The sequence below is a fragment of the Equus caballus genome, chromosome 14 (assembly GCF_041296265.1).
Source record: "Equus caballus isolate H_3958 breed thoroughbred chromosome 14, TB-T2T, whole genome shotgun sequence".
NCBI classification, from domain to species: Eukaryota; Metazoa; Chordata; class Mammalia; order Perissodactyla; family Equidae; genus Equus; species Equus caballus.
The window spans coordinates 107,560,584-107,583,131 of NC_091697.1; the positions used below are offsets into that span (position 1 = coordinate 107,560,584).

The window sequence follows — 22,548 nt, forward strand, 5'->3', positions numbered from 1 at the left end:
GGCGTCCACTGGAAGACCAGGCTTCCTGGTCTGGCTGGCTTACTGGTATTGCTGGCTGAACTGACCCGAACTCCTGGACACTGGACCTTTGCCACCTTGGCCTTCCAGACCGGCGCTAGCCTGTGAGCTTCTCAGGCCGACCCGCCCGCTCTGACCTGCCGTTTCTGCTTAGGCGCTGGTCTGGGGACAGCAGCTGTCTGCAGCAGGCGGACAGGCAGGGCTTTCTGCCCCTCGGATTTCTCGACGTTGCTGCTGTTCCTTCCCTGTCTTTTCTGGTGCTTCCTCTGCTTCACCACTGATGCCCCATAAACTCATCCCTGGGTCCTCTTACTTCCCTTTTGGAGGCATTCATCACTTCATATCAGATCCATTATTGGTTTATGCAGATGAGTTCTCACCCGACAGCTCTGACACTCATCCCCCCTCCAGGCTCGTGCCCTTGGCAAACTACAAGATCTCCTTTTGGCTATTTTTCTAGTATTTGGTCTCATGCCTTCCAGATCCATCTCTTTTCCTTCAGGTTCTCTATTATCACTGTTTCCACCTTTTTGGCTCTCTAGGCTCATCTTTCCCTCATGTGAGCGCAGTCTGAAAAGTAAATATGAGGTCAAATACAAGGTCTTCCTATCTTGGACTTCTTGCAGAACCACGTTCTTGAAAGTTTACCATAAAGGCTTATCTAGTCCTTCTCTTGAAAGTCGTCTGGGCGCTGGTCTGGGGTGACCTTGGAGGGTAACCACTACGTGCAGAACTGAAAACCATGCAAGTTGGCTTTGGGCCTAATTCCTGTTCATTGGGTTCTAGGATTTGTTACAAATAACTATTCTTTTTTATTTAACACACTTGATTTCAAACAAATACTACTGGTATTAGCAAGCATTCATGAACACCGATGACGTGCCAGGCTCTGTGCTACCTGCTTTCTGTGCTGTTCTTTCAATGCTCACAATGAAAGGGTGGCGCCATCACTATCACCATTGCTGTTTCAGACAAAAGGAAAATGGGGTCCACAGAGTTACGTAACCTGCCTAAGGACCCAGAGCGAGTAAGAGGTGGTTACAATGAACAGTTTGCACTCTTTTGAGCAGAACTCACCTTCCAACGAAGAATGCCCTTCCACCTCCATCCCTCTGAGCCCATGGCCCGTTCTCCATCCTCTGTCCTCCGTGGGAGCTCTGCTCAACGACTCTCCCCTCCCTCAGGCCTCTGCGGTTTGCTCCTGCTGCCCAGCCCTTCACTCCCCATCCCGGAATACCCCATGGGCTGTGCTCCTTTATCCTAGTTCACGTCACACTGGTGTTTACACATTTCTGCTCTTCTGTTTTCTTCCTCCTGACCCCTTGGTGTTTCAGGAGACTAGAAGTTCTTGAAAGTCAGGGACTTTCTTTTCACCTCCCCACAATACAAATGTACTCAGCATACAAGCAGGGCCCAACAGGGCTCGCTGAGTAGGGGCTCTGATGTCCCCAGTGACAAGAGTCTCAGCCTTTTGCATTGCTCTGGGAAGGCACAGATGACTCAGTGCTCACAGGGGCAGACGGCCACGCAGGCTGGCAACATCAGGATAAAAATGGCTGACACCTACTGAGTGCCTCCCACAGCAGGCACTATGTTATGCAGCACAGGCAGACTGACTCCACGAGTTAGGTACCACGGACAGGATGCAATTAGCACGCTGGTTTTTCTCAGGTCTCAGTCAGAGACTGAGAGCCCACCTCCCCTCTCTCTGCCTCTACACCTTCTGTAGTCATGCACTATACCTGCAGCACGTAGCCACGTCTGATATCCGGGCATATCTACGTTCCCACCTATTTATAAACTCCTGGAAGCACAGTAGTGTTGACTCTTCTCACAGGGGCTATACTGGGACTTCCACACGGAGCTCAATAAGTGAATAAATTGGACGAAAACTTTGGGAGATGAAGTCATTGTATACAGACCAAAAAAAAAATCCAGACCTCACCCATTGCATTTCAAGCCCTACTTTAAACCACGAAGAAGTCACTTACATTCAAATTAGTGCAGATTATGCTTTCTGGCTTCATGATTTGAGAAAAGATGGATACGGCTTTTGCCACTTGGTTCTAGAAGAAAGAGAAACAAATCAAACCCAGGTCATGAACATTACTCTGCTCTCATAAATATCATTTCAAGACGTCAGGTTACTCTTGTTCATGGGGCCCAGGGCTTTGAAGTCCACAGAGAAAAAAAGTTATCTGGTGATCAAAAAGGAACATTCTACAACATGGTTCCCACAGCAGCACATTACTGAATGTTTCGACAACCTGCCCAAGTTCCGGTTTTTAAGATGGAGGCATAAAGTTGGCATTTCCTCTTCTCCCACTGGAATGAGCTTTAAAAAAACAACAAGACTGAGAAACAGAAACATAAACCCCTTCTTTGACATAATTGGAACATAGCAGAAACCAGAAACCACAGAAGAGGTGGAAGCATTACCAAAACACTGGAGATGGCGCGTGGGTAGGTTCTGGAGTAAGCAGAGAGGGAAAACATGGTTGCCTACCTCAGAAAGAGCCCACAGAGCAGGTCTCACAGGTGAGGGGTCTCAAAACCCACATCCTGCCTACAGTGGTGGAAACAGAGTTCAGGTCAAGTAACAAGCAGCCTCTGGACCTTGGTGGCAGCAGTGAGGCCAAAAGAGGATTCGCACGGACCAGCCACGTTTGCAGGAAGCACTATGTCACCATGCAGCAGCGGCAGAGAAGACTTCTCGCTGAGAACCACACCCACACCCATCCACGGACCAGGGAACGGCCAAGCCCACACATATTTGTAGACAACTCTGCATTACACAGAGAAAGTTCCTGCTGGCCTAGAACACGGCACCACAGCCCTGGTCTCTCTCTGACACGGATCTTCTGCAAGTGGCTGGTCTAAAAGAAACTTGTTTTTCAATGATGAATAATCAAAAAAGAACCAGCACATGATCCACATAAAGATGCTATGACCCACAACTAGAAGGACCCACAACAAAGAATATACAACTATGCACTGGGGGGCTTTGGGGAGAAAAAGGAAAAAAAAAAAAGAAAACTGAAAAAAAAAAAGATGCTATGAGGAAAAACGAGAGACAGAAAAGGAACACAGCACAACAAAGTAAGAAAATCACTGGCGCATGAAGAAACTTCAGTGGAAGGTTGTTTGTATGGACACAGACAACAGAAGTGAGAAAAACAAACAGGATCAAGTCATTCAGAATCAGAAAAAAAAAAATCAGGCAGACCTCAGATTTCTCCACGGCAAAATTCATGCTGGAAGACAGAGAGCAATGGCTAAAACCTCAGAAAAGCTAATGTCACCTCAAAATTTTATGTTTGGCCAAACTGCAGTTCCAGTAACAAAACAACAGGCAAATAATTTCAAATACCAAGAACTCAGAGAATACTGCTCCCTTGAAGAATTTACTAGAGACACCCTTTGGTCAACAAAGAGATGACCGGAAAAATAAGAGCAAAACAACCGGCAGTAACGTGGTGGGGACTGTGGCTGCAGAACAGAGCGTGACTGTCGCACACCTGGACGGGGACGGGTGACGGTACTAACGAGGGCCGTGAGAGAGGGGAGAGGGGGACAGGCGGAGACAGGAGGCCCACTTCCTCATCTCACTCACCTTGGCCAGAAACGTCACTTACAGCTGACATATGAAGCATATTTAAGAGAAAAGTGAATACCACGAAAGATAACCTATCAACCAAAACTGGGTGGAAGAAAAGGAGGAAAATAGTGCCAAAGAGGAAATACACTAATTTCACCACTACTTACAGTAGGGAATTAATAGGTACTATCAAAGGAATTAGAGGACTAAGAAAATTAAATAAAATTATGGTTTTAAAGTAGCCACTAGAGCAAAAATACAAACCAAAACATGGCATAGCTGTTTTAAAAGTTACAATACCAGAAAGCAAAAGTGAAACCTCAGATTAAACATATGTCCCGTCCCCACAGGTGGGTGACACTCACAGAAGGACCAGCAGCACATCCAGCACAGTCCAAACCTGCGCACATGCAGGGCTACGCCGACAGCTGCACGATCCAGGATGACGACAAAGAAGAGACAGGAGTGGCGTATGCTGGAAACGTAAATCCCACCAACAGGGAACCAACCAAGACAGGAGGAGGCATTACAACCAGACAAGGCTGCATCCAGGGCAAAGGCGCCAACGAGAGAAGACAGGCACTGACAACGCCCCAGGGAGGTTTGTCATGGCGGTTTAAGTTACAACACATCCACGCACCAAATGTACACGTGAAATACACCACACAGCAGGAAGGAAAAACCACGGGAGCTACAGCGAGAAGCAGAAACGCGTCCCTAAGAACAGACTGTCCTTCATCCTCTCGGCTCTGGCAGACCAGGAGGACAGAGCAGTGTCCCCTTCAGTCTCTGTCCTCCAGTGACTTCCCCAGCAGTCTATGGAAATGGATCACCCGATATTTGCATTTCTAATGAATGATAAACAAGAATTCTCCAGCCACATTTTACCAGCCGGGTCAACAACCTGGCCTGGTTATTATCTTTGCTGCCACAAAATCTCCTTTTACTGAATATTAAACACGTAAAGTATTTCATATTTTCTATGAATCAGACAGCTTAGGAGGGGCTCTTCAAGGGGGTGTCCAGGCTCCAGCTCTACTGTCCTTCCCGGAGGTGTGGACAGCTGGCTCCATCTATCCAGTGAGAAGGGGAGGCTAAAAGAGAGCTTGAGCCACTTCCAAACAAAAGGATTTGGTCTAACGATGACGGACGTGGCAGACACCACTTCTAAATGGCAGATGACGGCCGTGGTAGACCCCACTTCTACAACGGGCTGATGACGGACGTGGCGGACCCCACTTCTACAACGGGCTGATGACGGACGTGGCGGACCCCACTTCTACAACGGGCTGATGACGGACGTGGCGGACCCCACTTCTACAACGGGCTGATGACGGACGTGGCGGACCCCACTTCTACAACGGGCTGATGACGGACGTGGCGGACCCCACTTCTACAACGGGCTGATGACGGACGTGGCGGACCCCACTTCTACAACGGGCTGATGACGGACGTGGCGGACCCCACTTCTACAACGGGCTGATGACGGACGTGGCGGACCCCACTTCTACAACGGGCTGATGACGGACGTGGCGGACCCCACTTCTACAACGGGCTGATGACGGACGTGGCGGACCCCACTTCTAAATGGGCTGATGACGGACGTGGCAGACCCCACTTCTACAACGGGCTGATGACGGATGTGGCAGACCCCACTTCTAAATGGGCAGATGACGGACGTGGCAGACCCCACTTCTACAATGGGCTGATGACGGACGTGGCAGACCCCACTTCTACAATGGGCTGATGACGGATGTGGCAGACCCCACTTCTAAACGGGCTGATGACAGACGTGGTGGACCCCACTTCTACAACGGGCTGATGACGGATGTGGTGGACCCCACTTCTACAACGGGCTGATGACGGACGTGGCGGACCCCACTTCTACAACGGGCTGATGACGGACGTGGTGGACCCCACTTCTACAACGGGCTGATGATGGACGTGGTGGACCCCACTTCTACGACGGGCTGATGACGGACGTGGTGGACCCCACTTCTACAACGGGCTGATGACGGACGTGGTGGACCCCACTTCTACAACGGGCTGATGATGGACGTGGTGGACCCCACTTCTATGACGGGCTGATGACGGATGTGGCAGACCCCACTTCTACAACAGGCTGATGATGGACGTGGTGGACCCCACTTCTAAATGGGCAGATGACGGACGTGGTGGACCCCACTTCTACAATGGGCTGATGACGGACGTGGCAGACCCCACTTCTACAACGGGCTGATGACGGACGTGGCGGACCCCACTTCTACAACGGGCTGATGACGGACGTGGTGGACCCCACTTCTACAACGGGCTGATGATGGACGTGGTGGACCCCACTTCTATGACGGGCTGATGACGGATGTGGCAGACCCCACTTCTACAACAGGCTGATGATGGACGTGGTGGACCCCACTTCTAAATGGGCAGATGACGGACGTGGCGGACCCCACTTCTACAATGGGCTGATGACGGACGTGGCAGACCCCACTTCTACAACGGGCTGATGACGGACGTGGCGGACCCCACTTCTACAACGGGCTGATGACGGACGTGGTGGACCCCACTTCTAAATGGGCAGATGACGGACGTGGTGGACCCCACTTCTACAACGGGCTGATGACGGACATGGTGGACCCCACTTCTAAATGGGCAGATGACGGACGTGGTGGACCCCACTTCTACAACGGGCTGATGACGGATGTGGCGGACCCCACTTCTAAATGGGCAGATGACGGACGTGGCAGACCCCACTTCTACAATGGGCTGATGACGGACGTGGCAGACCCCACTTCTACAACGGGCTGATGACGGACGTGGTGGACCCCACTTCTACAACGGGCTAATGACGGACGTGGTGGACCCCACTTCTAAATGGGCAGATGACGGACGTGGTGGACCCCACTTCTACAACGGGCTGATGACGGATGTGGCGGACCCCACTTCTAAATGGGCAGATGACGGACGTGGCAGACCCCACTTCTACAATGGGCTGATGACGGACGTGGCAGACCCCACTTCTACAACGGGCTGATGACGGACGTGGTGGACCCCACTTCTACAACGGGCTAATGACGGACGTGGTGGACCCCACTTCTAAATGGGCAGATGACGGACGTGGTGGACCCCACTTCTACAACGGGCTGATGACGGACATGGTGGACCCCACTTCTAAATGGGCAGATGACGGACGTGGCGGACCCCACTTCTACAACGGGCTGATGACGGATGTGGCGGACCCCACTTCTACAACGGGCTGATGACGGACGTGGCGGACCCCACTTCTACAATGGGCTGACCCAGGAGTCGTCACTCAGCTGAGGCAAAGTCAGCTTAGTCAACTAAAGTGCTCTCTGAGATGCTGCATAGTAAACCCATCATGAAATTTCCACTTGAATTACTGGAGAATGTCTCCCAGGGCGCAGCTGCCCTCACTGATCCTCCACTGGATCCTGGCCAGCCCCTTCTACACAGCACGCACGCCGGGTCCTCCCCTGTAACTGCACACACTCTCTAGAGGCTCAGGGACGGGTGCAGGTTGTATGGCACCAGAGGCACTGGTCTCCTTGTGGGACTTTTCTTTATGACACAGTCAGAAGGAAAAGAAGTAAAATAAAGCCAGAACAGACGAAAGCAGTAAAGCCCTGCCACGCCCTGTTCACGGACCGCCTCCAAGCCTTACCTGACTCAGAGCCAGCGCCACGGCGAAACAGGATGCTCTCCTGGACAGGACATCTCCCTTGAGGAGCGCTTCTTCCCTCAACGTGGTGCAGATTCTGAAGGACTCAGGGCTATTCTGGGAGGAGATAGGATGGCTCAGTAAATACATGACACGAATGTTTAAGTTTAATAAAATGACAAACAGTGCTCAGTATGTCAGATTTCCTTTTGGAAGAATTTCCCAGACCCTACCTCAAGCCACTTCTAAGATTAAGCCCCCTATCGAGACTATTTGCAAACAGACCAAGTTATCTACTCATTAGCAGCTCGAATCTAAATTTAACTTTATTTTTAAAGTTCTTTGCCAACTTTCTGACTTGGGGCAGATCTACGAGCAAACACACAGGTGTCTTTGTGTCCGGGCAGGCTGGTTTCTAGACACAGGGACCGTAACATCAAAGTGCAGTCAGCCTGCGACTCCATGAAATGGTAGAGGAAAGCTCGGCAGCACCACAGAACTCTTCCTGAGGGCATCGCCAATCTAAATATCTATGGAAGTCACATATCTGAAGACGTGAACACTTATTGGAACGCAAATCCTGAAAGGATTCCGTGAAAACAGAAACCTTAAAAAAAATCCAGGAAGGTGAGTGACACACAAAGCAGCAGACAGCAATGGTAAAGCTGAACCCTCTTCCTCTGTACGTGGGGTAGGGGCCCTAGGTCACGAGGGCAGCATCAGCTCTGCATCTGTGCATCACTCTCATGACGTGAGTCACCACTCAAATCCTAAAGTAAAAGCTGTAAAAGCTGAATTTGATGAGCGAGGACAGTTCCCAGAATTGGCTTGGAATGTGTAAGAGCCAACCAGTTCAATTTCCAACTCCAGTCTCCACTGAGAACAAGTTCTTCTTGGACATGACACAGGGGAGAAAAAGCCCTTCCTAAGTAAGAGAATTCAGTCTCTCCAGTGCACACTCAGGGAGGCATCTCCAGCAAGGTCAGGAAATCCGCATGGATCACAATGCCGAGCGACTGAGGCTGGAGCGCTGTGCGTTTCGCTGGCCGCCTGTTTCTCAGAATCATAAAACGGTACGACTGGAAAGGCTCATCTAACAAGGCAGCGTTCAGCAAACTCTGACTGCAGGCCAAATCCAGCCTGTGGCTAAAAATGGTTTGTGCGCTTTTAAAAGTTTATAAAAACAAAAACAAAGAAGAATATGTGGCAGAGACTGTAATGTGGCCCCACAGCCTAAAATATTTACTGTCTGGCTTTTTACAGAAAAAGCCTGCTGCTCCTGAATCCAACTCCTTCACCTCACCAGTGAGGTGAGTGCCCGCCCCAAAGCCAGTTAGCGCTCAACTCCTTCACCTCACCAGTGAGGTGAGTGCCCGCCCCAAAGTCAGTTACACTCAACTCCTTCACCTAACCAGTGAGGTGAGTGGCACCCCAAAGCCAGTGACACTCAACTCCTTCACCTCACCAATGAGGTGAGTGGCTGCCCCAAAGCCAGTTACTGCTCAACTCCTTCACCTCACCAGTGAGGTGAATGGCCGCCCCAAAGCCAGCTACTGGTCAAGTTGAGACCAGATTCCGAGTTTCTCAACTTCTGGGTTGGTTTTCTTTCGACTGTAAGCCACCTGCCTCTAGTGCTTTGGAAAATTGGCATTGCTATACTTTTTAGGGAAGTTTTTGGATGGCCCATGTTCTTCTAGCTTGCTTGGCGTTCTTTCATTTTCAGCACACAAAGGTTTTATGAAGTTTCTAAAGTTTAAATGGTGTGAATGACTACAGTAATGCATGGAACCTTGGTCGCTGCATATTCAGTTACCATTCATTCATTCAACAAATAATGAAGAAACAGTTTCTATGTGCAAGAAAGTATCTTGGTACAGAAACGACACAGGGACTTTTAAGTTGTGCTCGCTGTCCTCAAAGAGCTCCCATTAACGTCACATACATTTATTAAAGGTCAGCTGTGTGCCAGGCTCTGTCGGGCGCTGGCCTACGAGGACCTGCCCTCTCGAGGCGAGGATGGCACGTGCCTCTCTTAGCGCAGCACCAGGCAGTGTTGGGAGTGCTTGCGGGTGACACGAATGGAGCACTGTCAGGAGACACTGGAGGAGGGACGTCGCTTCCCACTTAGCAAGCAGAGAAATTCACAGAGGATGATGAAGCAGCCTGCAGTCCACTAACGGACTCCCAAGGGAGAGGGCCGCCAAGCAGGCTGGTCAAGCGGAGCCCAGCACGAGCCCGGTGGCAAGACGACTCTAAGGCAGAGCTCAACCCAGCCCACTGTTTCTCATTCTCACTGTCTACGCAACTGCCAGAGACGGCTGGAAGATGACAAAACTGGTTTTCCCACGGTAGAACTGTCTCACATGGCTAACTTGAGTCTTCTAAAAACGAACACATTTAAACTGGAAATATCTGCACCAGATGGAAAACACACTTCATAGGAACTCAACTTTATCTGGAGAGAAAAAATAAATCCTCTCTCAAACCTTATCCACAACGCTCTGAAAGTTAAGGGAAGAAGTCTTACCAGTTTGTAGCAAACGGCAAAAGCAAGGACGTAGGTGTCTCTGCTGAACTTCACGTCCTGGTTTTTCATCTCAATCAACACTTCCAGTGCACCTGCCAAAGTGAGGCGCGGGGCAGCGGTGTTAAGTGTGTTCAAGTGAGTTCAGGGTCCTCCACCATGGACCCCCAGAGTTCTAATCCATTCAGCACCATCTACTGAAAACTGCATTTCAGCACAATAAAAGCTATCTGTCAAAGTCATTTAGCAATTAACTAAATTTCAAAATAAATTATCAGGTCATACAGGAAGAACGAATATTTTAAAACATTCTATTTTCAGCATAAGTACCATCTGGGGTGTTTACTTTAAGGCATGACATGCGATGCGACAGTATTTTCACACTGAAAGAATGAAGTCTCCATAATTTGGCTGCTCCTCAGGAATATAAGGATCCTATTTGCTTGGTCCATTGTTTTTCCTAATTGCTACACCAACAAAGACAGCAGAATCTTTCAGCATACATAAACTGCAATACTTACTTTTATATTTGCCTTTGATAAATAACATATCCATCAAAAGGTTGAATGACGTGCAGTCTGAGAAGAAACCTCGTAAATGCTAATGAAGGAAAACAATACAGTGGGTTAAAAGTTAAAACTATTAAGGGGGTATTTATCATTATACTGCATCTTATCTGTCCAGCACTTATTTTTGTGAATACTTTATTCATGTGGCCTCCTGAATTCTCTAATAAATCTCTGATATACCAAAGATTTATTTTTCAAAACAAGTCCAAATGCTGCCCCCTCTCCCAGCTGTCGCGCCTCCAGCAATGGGCACACTGAACAAGAGGCAAGAGGTCACTGGGTTGCAGAAACACAGCAAAGGGCGTCTTCATGAAATGTGGCTGCTTCATGCTTAGGAGAGAAGAAACAGGCCCATTACCCCTGCCGGCAGTGGTTCTGGAACCGGGGTGGCAGCACGTTAACATGAAACAGCAGCTCTAAGTACGCTTGAGGACGAAGGCAGGACAGCCTCACACAACTAAGATCCTCTTTTGACAAACGAATAAGACAAAGCTGATTATTCACTTTCCGAAATAATTCACTAAAACAGTAGCTCTCAACACTTTTCTCAGCATTCCTAACGCCATGAAAACGTGACATGCGCTGCCCAAACACCTTGTCCGCCTTGCTCCAGCGTGCTCTTTCCTAAGAGCCCTCTATGCGGGCCCTGCTCTCTGGCTGAGAACAGGAATGAGGAAGACGACGCACACCCGCCTGGAGCTCTGGGGGCTTACAAGCTAGTGGAGCGCCAGCTCTGCCAGCGGAGACAACGAACAAGTGAAAAAATACAACTGCAAGTACCAATAAGGGCTATGAAGAACAATGAAACAGGATAAAGGGACAGAGAAGATGCTGGAAGGGGGTCAGGGAAGGCTCTCTGAGAAGACTGGCCCTCAGTGCAGTAAAGGAGAAAGCCTCGATGATGAGGGTACAGACTGGTCTGGGGGCTTGGCATGTCCAGGAAGAATAAGCAGGTCCAGAGGGCAGCGAGCGGGGAGAAGGGCAGGACATGAGAGAACACCAAGGCCCCCTGGGGCACGCTTGGGGTCTGAGTTATGGTCTACGTGTGATGGGAAACCACCAGCCCAGCCCTGTGCATAGGAAGATACTGCAAGCCAGAAGTGCAAGCTACGTATGTGATTCTTTTCAAGCAGCCTCATTAAAAAAAGTAGAAGAGGGGCTGGCCCCGTGGCCGAGTGGTTAAGTTTGCCCGCTCCGCTGCAGGCGGCCCAGTGTTTCATTGGTTCGAATCCTGGGTGCGGACATGGCACTGCTCATCAAACCACGCTGAGGCAGCGTCCCACATGCCACAACTAGAAGGACCCACAACGAAGAATTTACAACTATGTACTGGGGGGCTTTGGGGAGAAAAAGGAAAAAAAAAAAAAAAAAAGCAAAAGAAATTCATGAAATCAGTTTTAATAATATGTTATTTAATCTACTAAATCCAAAATATAATTTCATCATGTAATCAATACAAAATTACTAAGGTGCTTTACATTCTTTTTTCTCTTCCAAGTATTCAAAACCCATCATGTATTTCACGTGCGCAGCACATGTAAAATCTGAACCAGCCACGGTACAGATCTGCGTGGCCCCAGGCTCCCATCCTGGCAGGACTACAGGCTCTGGGGCCCCAACGTGTGAGGGTGGAAGCAGGACCAGGCTCCAGGTCACGTGACTCCAATTCAGTTTATCCTGCTCCCCAGGAACCTGCTCATGCACGAATGATTCATACACAGGTAGGTCAAAAAAACATCAGAACTTTACGTTCTTTTCCTTTCTTTTCATTTGTTTGTTTTTTATCATTATACTCACAGCTATGACTTATTATAGTAAAACTTTCATTTTCTTTTAATCACAACGTTAGCAAATGCTTAATATAAAACCAACAATAGAAAAATGTGTAAAGTAAAAAGTGAGAATTTCCTATAATTCTGCCCACTAAAGAAAAACAGTAGCTTAGTGCCTGTCCTTCCAGGTCTTTAACACACATAGAGCAGACTAAAATGTGAATATGCGTGTACATTTCTTCTTTTAGAAAAATAGTCTCAAACTAACCCGTACTGTTCGGAAACCATCTTCCTCTGCCTTCTAAATTACGGCATCCTTCTAATGCATAAGTGTCCTTAAAAGAGGGGCCAGCCGGGGGTTAACCACTCCACCACGGACGGCGCACTTCATATGGAAACAGTAAGAGGCGGAAGGACAACTTAGTTATGGAGGTTCCTAAAACTAGCAGACTGTCCCTGGTGGCCAGCCCAGGCCGCAAATCTAACAGCTGTTTCTGCCCACCGATGAATTTACAATGTCTCTGCGTCCCGGTTTCCTCTCTGTAAAATGGAAATGATGATAGTGTCCACCTCCCCAGGGCTATTGTGGGAAACAAATGAAATGGAGCTTGTATGGTGCTGGAGCAATGCTGAGGACACAGTGAATATTCAACAGATAACTACAAAAATAATCACTGTTGTTTCTGTCTTCAGGAAAATAAAATCAGAATATGTGAAAGTTTTTGGGGTTTTTTTGTTTGTTATTTTTTTTTGGTGAGGAAGATTGGCCCTGAGCTAACATCTGTTGCCAATCTTCCTCTTTTTTTTTTTCTCCCCAAAGCCCCAGCACATAGTTGTTTATCCTAGTTGCAGTCACTCTAGTTCTTCTATGTGGGATGCCACCACAGCATGGCTTGATGAGCTGTGTGTAGGTCCACACCCAGGATCTGAACCGACGAACCCCAGGCCACTGAAGTAGAATGCTCGAACTTAACCATTCAGCCATGGGGCCGGCCCCAGTCAAAGTGTTGTGAAAATGGAAAAGCAATTTACAATGTAGCCTTCAACCAGAAGTAAAAATACAAAAACAGGAGAGAAACGCAGGTGAGGGATGTTAAAGACAGAACAGCAGCCTGTCCTAACCACCCCACGAAAGCTCCTCCAAAGAGAGGCTGTCAGTCCCAGAGAAACCATGCCTCCCCGTCCTCCACAACCGCCCCACGCCCTGTACAGAAACCTACTCCTCCAGAGGCGCTTCTCCAAGGATGCCTTACAAACGCGAAGAGAGCTCATTCACTCACGGTCTCTGACAACATGTGGAGGGAGCTGCCTGTCCTGACATCCCCAAACGCCCACCCTCAGCAGCACGGAGAGCAATCAGGACAGCAACCTGGTCTTGGACGAGCTCCACTGCAGACTCCTCAAGATCCAGCTCGTAGCATAACCTCATGAAGAGCGGTCCAAACTTATACTCCCCCAAGGTGACATTTCTATTCTCCGCGTGGTACCTGGCAACCGAAACAATTCAGTGAGCCAAACAGCAGGACATGGGAAAGGACAGACAGACCAGGGCATGTGCTCTCCTAGGTGTTGGGGACACCACAACGAGGCCCTCTCCAGGTCTGGAGGGGAAGTGCAGAACTGAGGATATCAGGAATCCTGGAAGGCAGAATTATAAATAAACGAACAGGTTTTGTTGGAAGCCCACATACCCTGTGAAATAAAAGAGGAAAAAATGTACATGGCAATCATCTTCTCAATTTAACAAGAACCCCCAGGACTGAATGTGAGGCACTGTCAGGCACAGCAGGGCTCTGGCATCTGTCAGCCCACGGGAGTGGCACTGTCTCTTCACATGGACCCCAGCTGGAGGGGAACGGAGGAAAGGGGTGGGGGGATGGCACCGTTCATCGGGCCACAACTAGAAGGACCCACAACTAAAATATGCAACTATGTACTGAAGGGATTGGGGGAGAAAAAGCAGAAAAAAAAAAAAAAGAAGATTGGCAACAGTTGTTAGCTCAGGTGCCAATCTTAAAAAAATAAATAAATAAATAAAATCAATATATTTCAGTAAATAGTCTTATGAGAAACTTGCACCGGATTAAAGACAAAACAAAAGCTTTCCCAGTTTAAATGACATTCACACCAATACAAGTGCTAAGAAGTCAGAGATAATGTGTCACCTTCTTGACAAGAAATGCTCAGGTCAGAGGGTCTGAAATCCCCCTACAAACCAAACCACAGCACGTGGTCAGGGGCTTGAGGGGAATAAGCCGCTCTTCGTTTTGGCTCAATGAAGAGCTTCTGTTGCAGCTCACTGCTCCTCTTCCCCAGCGCGGGCACGCGTCTCAGGAGGGGAGGACAGGCTGGTGAGGCCGTGGACCCGCCATCTTCCCACTTGTCCAGCTGCCCGCACGTCAAGGGAAAGGAGAGCAACTGGGCAGAGTCATCAGCATCAATAAAGGAACTGTGACTCATACTCTGAATGTTTATGATAAAAAATAAGACTGGAAAGAGTGTTCAGAATTTTATCCTGTTTTGTTACTTTTGTAAACATTTGACGGCTTTGGGTACCAAAAAGATTGAGAATAAAACAGCCACAGGGTCTCAAGTGACTCAACTTAGTGAAACGGAAGGAGCAGAGCTGGGTTTGCTGACAGTGTGGCCGTAAATCGGTGCAACCCTTGGGAAGATAATCTGGCACTCTGTACGGACAAGCTTTGGATGGTTCACACCCTCTCATCCCTAACAGGAAATAAAGAATAAGTTTTACGCATAGAGTCACTCATCATGGCATTATTTATACTGGGGAAAAATTAGAAATGATTTAGATATTCAACAATGGGGCACAGTTAATTAAAATACCTAAAACACAATGGAATCTTGTATAGCCATTAAAATATGATTCCTAAGTGTATGTTAACAAGAAAAAAACATTTATGCTATACTAATTTAGAAAACAAGAAAATATCACTCTATATACAGTAAAAATTACAACATGTAAAATAAACCCTACTGAAATCACAAAATCTGTGTGTGAAAAAAATCAGTGTGAAAACATATGAAAATATTAACAGTGGTTTCTTTGAGGTGGTAGATCGGCCCCAAAGACAGCGCCATCAACTCCTCTCCTTTCTGGATGTGCGTGCTGCTCCATCCATGCAGCGGTGGCATCCCTTCCCTCCCCTTGAATCTGGGCTGGCCGGGTAACCTGCGCTCGCTGAGAGAATGCACCAGAGGTGAAGCTATTCCAGTTCTGGAGGCCCCATGGCGCCTGCTGCTTCTACCTGTGCTGTGGGCTAGTGCAGCTCCCAGACTCATGAACCACCACATGGAGAGGGGGCCACGCGGAGGGGCACTGAGGCATCAGAAACGCAAGCACAGCCTGCTCGGACCGCCCAGCCCAGCCACCAGCAGACTGCAGGTGAGCCTTCAGCCAACAGCAACAAAGAACTGGCCAGCTGAGATGGGCCGCAATTCCTAACCCACAGAAGTGTGAGGAACAAGAAATGGTGGTGGTCTTAAGTTCTAGTGCGGTTTGTTACACAGCAAGAGACAACGGTAACAGCAGAATTTGTGATATATTTCTTCCGTTTTTTTGGTGTTTTTCGTATTTTCAACGAATTTTGTGTGATTTTGTTTTTTCTCTTCCTTTTTAAAAATAACATTATTTTTTCACATTATAAAATTGATAATGTCCAATAAAGACAAGTTTGAGAAATCAGAAAAGTAAATATTTAGACAAAAAAAAAATACAATGTATAATTCCCAGAGAACCACGGGTAACTTTTGGTATACATTCTTCCAATGTCTATACATAAACATTCAATATAAATGCAGGTCCATGTACAGAAATGGATCTTTAAAGAATGGTAAAAAGGAGCAACGAACTTAACTTCAGAAATTCAGCCTGCTGGTGTGGTGTCACACTCTCACGGAGAACCTTTGCTGGTTCCCTAAGAGCAGACTAAGAGTCCACCTGAGTTCCTTCTGACATGGGACACTCCCACCAGGGATCGGAGACAAGGGTACACAACAGGCACAAGCCTGGAGGGAGGACACGAGGAGCCCAGCGAGAGACACTGAGGCCTGAACTAAGACTGGTAACGGGGCTGGAGACGCGACACCAGGGAAGAGGATGCAGATGGGTTTCTCAACCGTCAGAGAGGAGAGCAAATGAAGTCAGGGGCAAGAGGCTCCCAGGCGTCTGTCCTGAGCGACTGGCCAATGTGACAGAAAACACAGGAAGAACTTGTGCAAGCTGAGTGTGAAGCCCTATGGGACATGGAAGCGGAGTTAGTGAACAGGCTGGTGAGTTCTTGGGGGACAAATATCTCCTTTTCATCCTCGGCACCTGGCACGTGGCAGGAACCCAGTGTCTGCTCAGTGAACGGACATAAACGTCTGGAGATCAGGGCAGGCATCTGAACAGGAGATTCAGAAGTCATCAGTGTATAGGTGACAGCTGACATCCTGGAAGTGGATATGATGCTCGGGAAAAGGAAGAGAGCAAGAAGAGAGGACAGCTAACAGAGCTCTAGGGAAATGCCTCACCTGTAAATGACATTTTTAGCCAGCTCCACATCGTCCCGGGAATTGCATAAATGAAGCAGAGTTCTCAACTCCTCCTTCAAGATGAGCTTGTTCTGGGTCAACTTCTCTTGCAAGTCTCTCAGATAGGATTCTGGAAGAAAGCACAGTGTGGAGGCCACCACTCAGGCTGACTGGGGCTGCCAGAGTCTGAGCTCCAGGCAAGACAGGACCTGGCACACCACACAGGGGCCCCAAGAGGGGCTCCCGGCCAGGCAGCTCCCATCACTGGCTGGTCTCCTCCAGAGCAGAGGGTGGGAGGGGGGCAGGACGCACAGCACCTGCGTCAGAGGGGCACAGGCCCAGCCCCCACTCAACACCTTTTGATATAGAATTTCTGGGAGCAGGAGCAGAAGAAAATGCATTTTGACTACCTGGGTGATCTTTACACACACTCAAGTTCGAGAACTAATGTCCCAGAGGCTTAGCCCACAGAACTGGATCTAAAGTGACACATGGGAAAAATAAAGAAAGAAAACGTAACCAAGATACCCAAGCCATCCAGTGGCAGGGCACCCAGCAGGAAAACCAGAAGGAAGGACTGGACTGAAGATGGTTTACCCACGCGGTTAACTCACAGGATTCGGGAACAGTGCACGTCTCTCACTGACTCGACTTCACCTCTCTTCACTCCTCTTGGTCTCTCTACGCGGCTATTAGAAGCACACCACAGCACTACAGAATGCACGGGGGCAAAACTCAGTCCTCTAGACAGCAGCACACGCTCCTTCAGGAACAGCATCACCTCAAGGTGATCAGTCCATCTCCATCCCGGGTCTTTGTGTCTGACCAACTGTGGTGACAGTCAAACACCGGGAGGAAACCCTGCTTCCTGGCGTCAGGAAGGGACTGTATTCTCGCCAGAATCGGGGTGAGACGCAAGGCAGGCACCAGCAAGCATCTGCTTTCCAGAAGGCAGGCTGTTCTCAGTATCAGAAGCTGCCAGGAAAAGTCTACAGGATTTGCTCCAAGGCTCAGAGCTTTGAAGAAATTCTGTTGAAAGGAGTGGTATAATATACACTAAAAACACAAGATCAGGAAGCTGAGGCAGACACTGCTCTCGATTTAAGAGAAAAGAAGGCCCCCCCAGGTCTGAGCGAAGGCAGCGCATGCTCCGATCTTTATCTGCAGAACCACACCATGGCTGAAGGTTGTAGAGATGGAAGGACCTGGGCTGAAATCTGGGCTCTGCCACTTGCATGCTATGGAGACCCCTGTCTGTGAGACGTGACGCCTCACGTGTACAGTGGGGATCAAGAGACCAACCTCCTGGGGTCATCCTGAGATAACACAGCACAGGCCGAGCAGACAGCAACCGCCAGTAAGTCACAGACCACACTGTTCTCATTCTCATTCACTCTGTCACATGTCAGATTTAAGAGGATTTATTCTATTAAATATTTATAAAGAATTTCCAATCTAAAAGATTTCGATGGGCTAAATTTACACCTTGTCCTTCTTAACGCTTCTTAATAAACCTTAAGAATCCAAAATTTCAACAGACATAATCTGTATTTTAAAACAAATTAGTCAAGATTTAAGGGCTTATCATTTATTCACATCCTTCCAGTGTGAGACACAAGGAGGGCCAAGGTATGGTCCCTGTCCTGAAAGCGCTTCGTGTCTACTTGACAAGACAAGATATATTTCCACAGAGCTAAGTGAAAACAATGGTGAAGCATGTTCCACGTGACTGACTGTAGGAGAGAGCAATCAGGGCGGTGGAAGCGGAGCGGTACTAGAGGAAGGAAGGGGCCGGACAGGGCTGGAGAAACTGAGAAGAGCGGTGAGCACTCGCTCTATTCTCTGGCTGTGGGAATCAGCACAAGGAACAGCACAGAATTCCGGGAGAAAGGTGGTGAGGGCAGAACTACGAGCAGATTCATAGGAAACCGCATTACAGACAGGGTAAGGTCCACGATGGCAGACCGAGCAGGCCGGGGGGTGAGTTTGCACATGACGTGGTGTACAACCAGTACCACTGTGGGTTCTCATAATGATGAAACGTTGACGGGATTTCATAAATACCAATGTGACATGGAGTCCATTGACACTCATTATATTCACTGCCTTCAGAACATACGCACAACTGTCACAGCCTTAAAAAGACTACGACAATTAGAAATAACAACTACACAATGATATGGAGCCCTAACTCTGCCAACTTCACAGAGCTCAACAGACCTGAGGCAGAAGGAAAATCTAGATTGAGTCGACTAAACTGGAGATTAATACAGTCTCCCCCACTCTTGGGGGTCTAGTGGTTAAGATCGGCGCTCTTACAACTAGTTGTGGCCGGGTTTGTTTCTCAGTCAGGGAGCCACACCACCCACCTGTCGGCTGTCACACTGTGGTGGCTGCATGTTGCTGTGATGCTGAAAGCTATGCCACCGGGATTTCAAATACCAGCAGGGTCACCCATAGCAGACAGGCGTCAGTGAAGCTTCCAGAGTACAGAGACTAGGAAGGAGGACCTGGCCACCCACTTCCAAAAAGATTGGCCATGAAAACCCCGTGAACAGCAGCAGGGAATTGTCTGACGGAGCACCTTCCGGTGAGGGGATGGCGCAGAAAGACCAGGCAGGGCTCTGCTCTGCCGGACACAGGGTCGTTAGAAGTCAGATTGAGTCCACAGCACTAACAACAACAGCCCCACTCCTGAGATTTCTCTTCTTGCCCCATAGGTGGTACGACGCAACAGTATGGGTAGCAGAGCAGTGGGGAAGACCGCTCTGGAGGGCTGGGCTGTGAGTGAGCGGAAGAAGACGTTTCAGCCAGGCGCTCATCCAACACCGAGAGGAAGGAGGGTGAAAAGCCAACAGAGACAAACAAGAGTTACTAAAAGAGAGGACACTCTTGCTGTGCTTGTAAAGGAGGGGGAAGAACCAGGAAAAACACATGTGCTGGAGAGAGGGAATGAACGCAACAAGATTGCCCAGATGCTGAAAGGGAATAGGACCTAGGCTGGTGGTGGTGTGTTGTTAGCTTTTTATAATAAAAATTTTCAAACATACCCAAAAGCAATGAGAACAGTATAATGACCTCCCATGTGCCCATCACTCTGCCTTAAAAATTATCAATACTTTGCTAATTTTTTAAAGAAATCTTTGTTTGAGCCTACTGACTTTTCCAGCACAGAGGAGAAAACATGAAAACGCATCAGCACGCATAGCACTGCTCTGTTTCATTTCATTTCATTTCTATATAGTTATGTATGTGTGTACTGGAGACGCGATGTAAAATGTATTTTTTCCTGAGGGTCGCATCAAAAAGTTTGAAAGCCAGGCATCTGGAGCAGCTCTTCTCAGACTTTACTGTGCATCAGAATCACCTGGGGCCTGAGATCTGGCATCTTTATCAACCTCCCAGTTGCTGCTGATCCGTGAACCCTACTTTGAGTAGCATGGATTCAGAGAGGACCGGTTGCGGCAGTATTTTAGTATTTCTCTGGGATGCTGGGAGAAGGGGTAAGAACAGAGCAGTAGACTCTGTGAGTAGCAGAGAGTGAGTTGAAACTGTGTGAAAGGATAGACTAGGAATAAATCATCTCAATTTTTCCTGAGACAAGGTCCTCGAAGGAGAGACCGAATGGGAATGAAGACAGGAAACCTGAATGACAGATCAATGAAAGAATTAACAAAATAGATTCAGTTACCTTTGGTGCCGGGAAGATTATATGCAATAGCCACCTTCTTATGCTGAAATTCTTTTAATTTCACAACACTATCTGTAAGCAGATATCTTTTAGCTAAAAATCAAAGAAAGAAAAAAAATCATTTGACTGTTTTATACTTAGCAAATAACATGAATACAGCTTGACTGCCTCTAATAACTGACTTTATCTTCATCTAGTATAAACAATCCATCTAGACGGGTACAAATGTGACAGTCCTCCTGGCGGGAAAAGCATCTGCAAACTACCAGAGAACGCAAATCCTCAGCAAGACAAGTTCTGTGTGTGTGTGCAAGGAGCTGGTAGTTAACTGTGTATGAAGATGGGCTGACAGGAAGCTGGGATCTGAAAGACACACATGCATCATTCGGCTAAGGGAATTGAGGAAAACAAGTAAAGGCTACTGTTGAAATGCAAAGCAGGCATATCTAGTTTTGGTTTATCTAGGTAGAAGCATCCAGTGGAATGAAAAAGGTGTGGTGTGACCCCTGGAACTCCCAGTTTCACCTTCTGTGAAACGAGGAGTCCTGGCCTCTCAGAGGTGGACTCTAGGAATCCTCACGATCCATCAGAAATCACCGACCACGATTTGGGAGAGAAGAGGAGTTTGGGGAGCATCACCATTTCTTTAGGATGCTTGCTGTGCACGGAGTGGAGCTTGGCCAAAGAATCGTGCACTAAAAGGGCTCTGTGTACCCCAGTAACAAGGAGACAAGAAAAACTGCCCCTTCTTTATGGAGGGCGTCCAGAGGAGTGGTTACACGGGGCTCAACTGTGGTCGCCTGGGTTCAGCCCCCTCCTCTCCCGGCGCCCTGTTACCTTGGGCAAATCTTCATCTTGCAGTTTTCCCCTCTGCAGAGAAGAAAAGAGTACCTCTCATTGGTGTGGTGCGGAGAAAAGGAATTAATGTCTGTAAAGTGCATCAGAGTGAGGCCCGCACGTGCAGGGTGTTTTACTACCATGCACAAGCACTGTCATGAAAACGTTAGGCTAATTTCTTAAGGAGGACACCTGCCCCGGGTCCTGCGGAGCCGGACTCGACTCCCGCAGAGGGGTGCACCGGAAAGGGGTGTCCAGGGATCCCGCGGCCCAGGTCGAGCCCCGCGCTCCGTCCTCTGCTTCCCAGGTGCACGGGTGTCCACGACCCCGGGCCCCGCGGACCGCCGCGTCCAGAGGGCAGAGCCCGCGAGCGCCCGGGGCAAAGCCGCTGAGGCCCGAGCTCCTTGTCCCACCCTCTCATTCCCGGCCCGCCCGGTACCTCCGAGGGGGCAGCCGGAGCAGGCGGGGCCCGAGGCCCCCGCCCCGGGACGCACCGGGCTGCGCAGGGCCCGCAACAGCGCGGAGCACCGCCTCCACGCGGCGGCCATGCTGCCGGACCGCACCAAGTCCCGGGGCGGCGGGGGGTGGGGTGGGGATGGGGGTGGCCTGACTGGGACCCGCCCCTTCCTCGGACCCGCCCCTTCCGGCCCTCAAACTCCCCCCGCCCGCGTTCCCTTGGTATGCTCCAAGATGGCGTTCCCCATGGAGCGGTTCGCGGTGTTCCTGGCGCGGAGGAGGCTTGTGCCTGCGCCCGCGTTGGCAGGTGGGTGCTGCTGCCGTTCGTGGGGCTGCTTCCTGAGGCCCCTGGGGACTCTTCCTTGAGTGAAGGGAGCGATGGGCTCTCAAGAGAGAGGACATACCTCTGGTTTCTAGTTGCCGGAGACGCCATCCGGGGTGTTTGGTAGCGCGGAAAAGTGAGGCGAGGTCTCTAACCCACCTCTTTCCCTAGAATAATGGTGTTTGCCCGCCCATAGGTGCGAAGAGCAGAGGAGTCATAGCGTGAGGGCTTTTGGGTATGATTTGCGGGGTTTGTGTGTTATGGTGGTCGTCTTTTTGCTGAGCATGAAAAGTCCAAATGGTCCACCTCGGGGCTATGGGACTTTTCTGCCTGCTCAGGTTTCCTTGCGGGGACGTCATAGACCTTCTCCTCGCCCCGCACACTGGCAGGACCCCTGGTCTTCACTTGGTGGAAGGGTTTTTCAGTCCTAATCTCACTTTACCTCATGTCCTTGGGCACACTTTTTGATTGACCTTTCTTTGCTACAGTTTTCCACGTGTAGACAGTAAATGCTAATAGTTATTTCTAAAATACTGTCATATCTGATGA

General features: G+C 49.0%; 2 protein-coding genes across 11 annotated transcripts in view; one reads left to right on the forward strand and one right to left on the reverse strand.

Moving 5' to 3' along the window:
• PTCD2 (pentatricopeptide repeat domain 2) overlaps positions 1-21,806 on the reverse strand; it is a 46,960-nt gene extending 25,154 nt beyond the window's left edge. For 3 of the 10 annotated variants that reach the window (XR_011425254.1, XR_002799885.2, XM_070233492.1), the window contains exons 1-8: positions 21,661-21,791; positions 20,385-20,477; positions 16,694-16,823; positions 13,527-13,644; positions 10,338-10,416; positions 9,820-9,911; positions 7,296-7,409; positions 2,010-2,084 (exon numbers count right to left, since the gene is read on the reverse strand). Coding sequence is in view for 7 of the 10 variants with exons in the window: in XM_070233492.1 (XP_070089593.1) it covers positions 2,010-2,084; positions 7,296-7,409; positions 9,820-9,911; positions 10,338-10,416; positions 13,527-13,644; positions 16,694-16,823; positions 20,385-20,477; positions 21,661-21,769 (810 nt within the window). In the remaining 3 variants the exon portion in view is untranslated. Of the gene's footprint in view, positions 1-2,009; positions 2,085-7,295; positions 7,410-9,819; positions 9,912-10,337; positions 10,417-13,526; positions 13,645-16,693; positions 16,824-20,384; positions 20,478-21,221; positions 21,255-21,660 lie in introns of all 10 variants that reach the window. The other 7 variants (XR_011425255.1, XM_070233497.1, XM_023618224.2 and 4 more) reach the window with 5 other exon arrangements.
• The window catches only part of MRPS27 (mitochondrial ribosomal protein S27), an 89,408-nt gene continuing 88,572 nt past the window's right edge, over positions 21,713-22,548 (forward strand). The window contains exon 1 of the mRNA XM_001504031.6: positions 21,713-21,984. Within this exon, the coding sequence (XP_001504081.4) occupies positions 21,768-21,984 (217 nt within the window). The 5' untranslated portion in view covers positions 21,713-21,767. The remainder of the gene's footprint in view (positions 21,985-22,548) is intronic.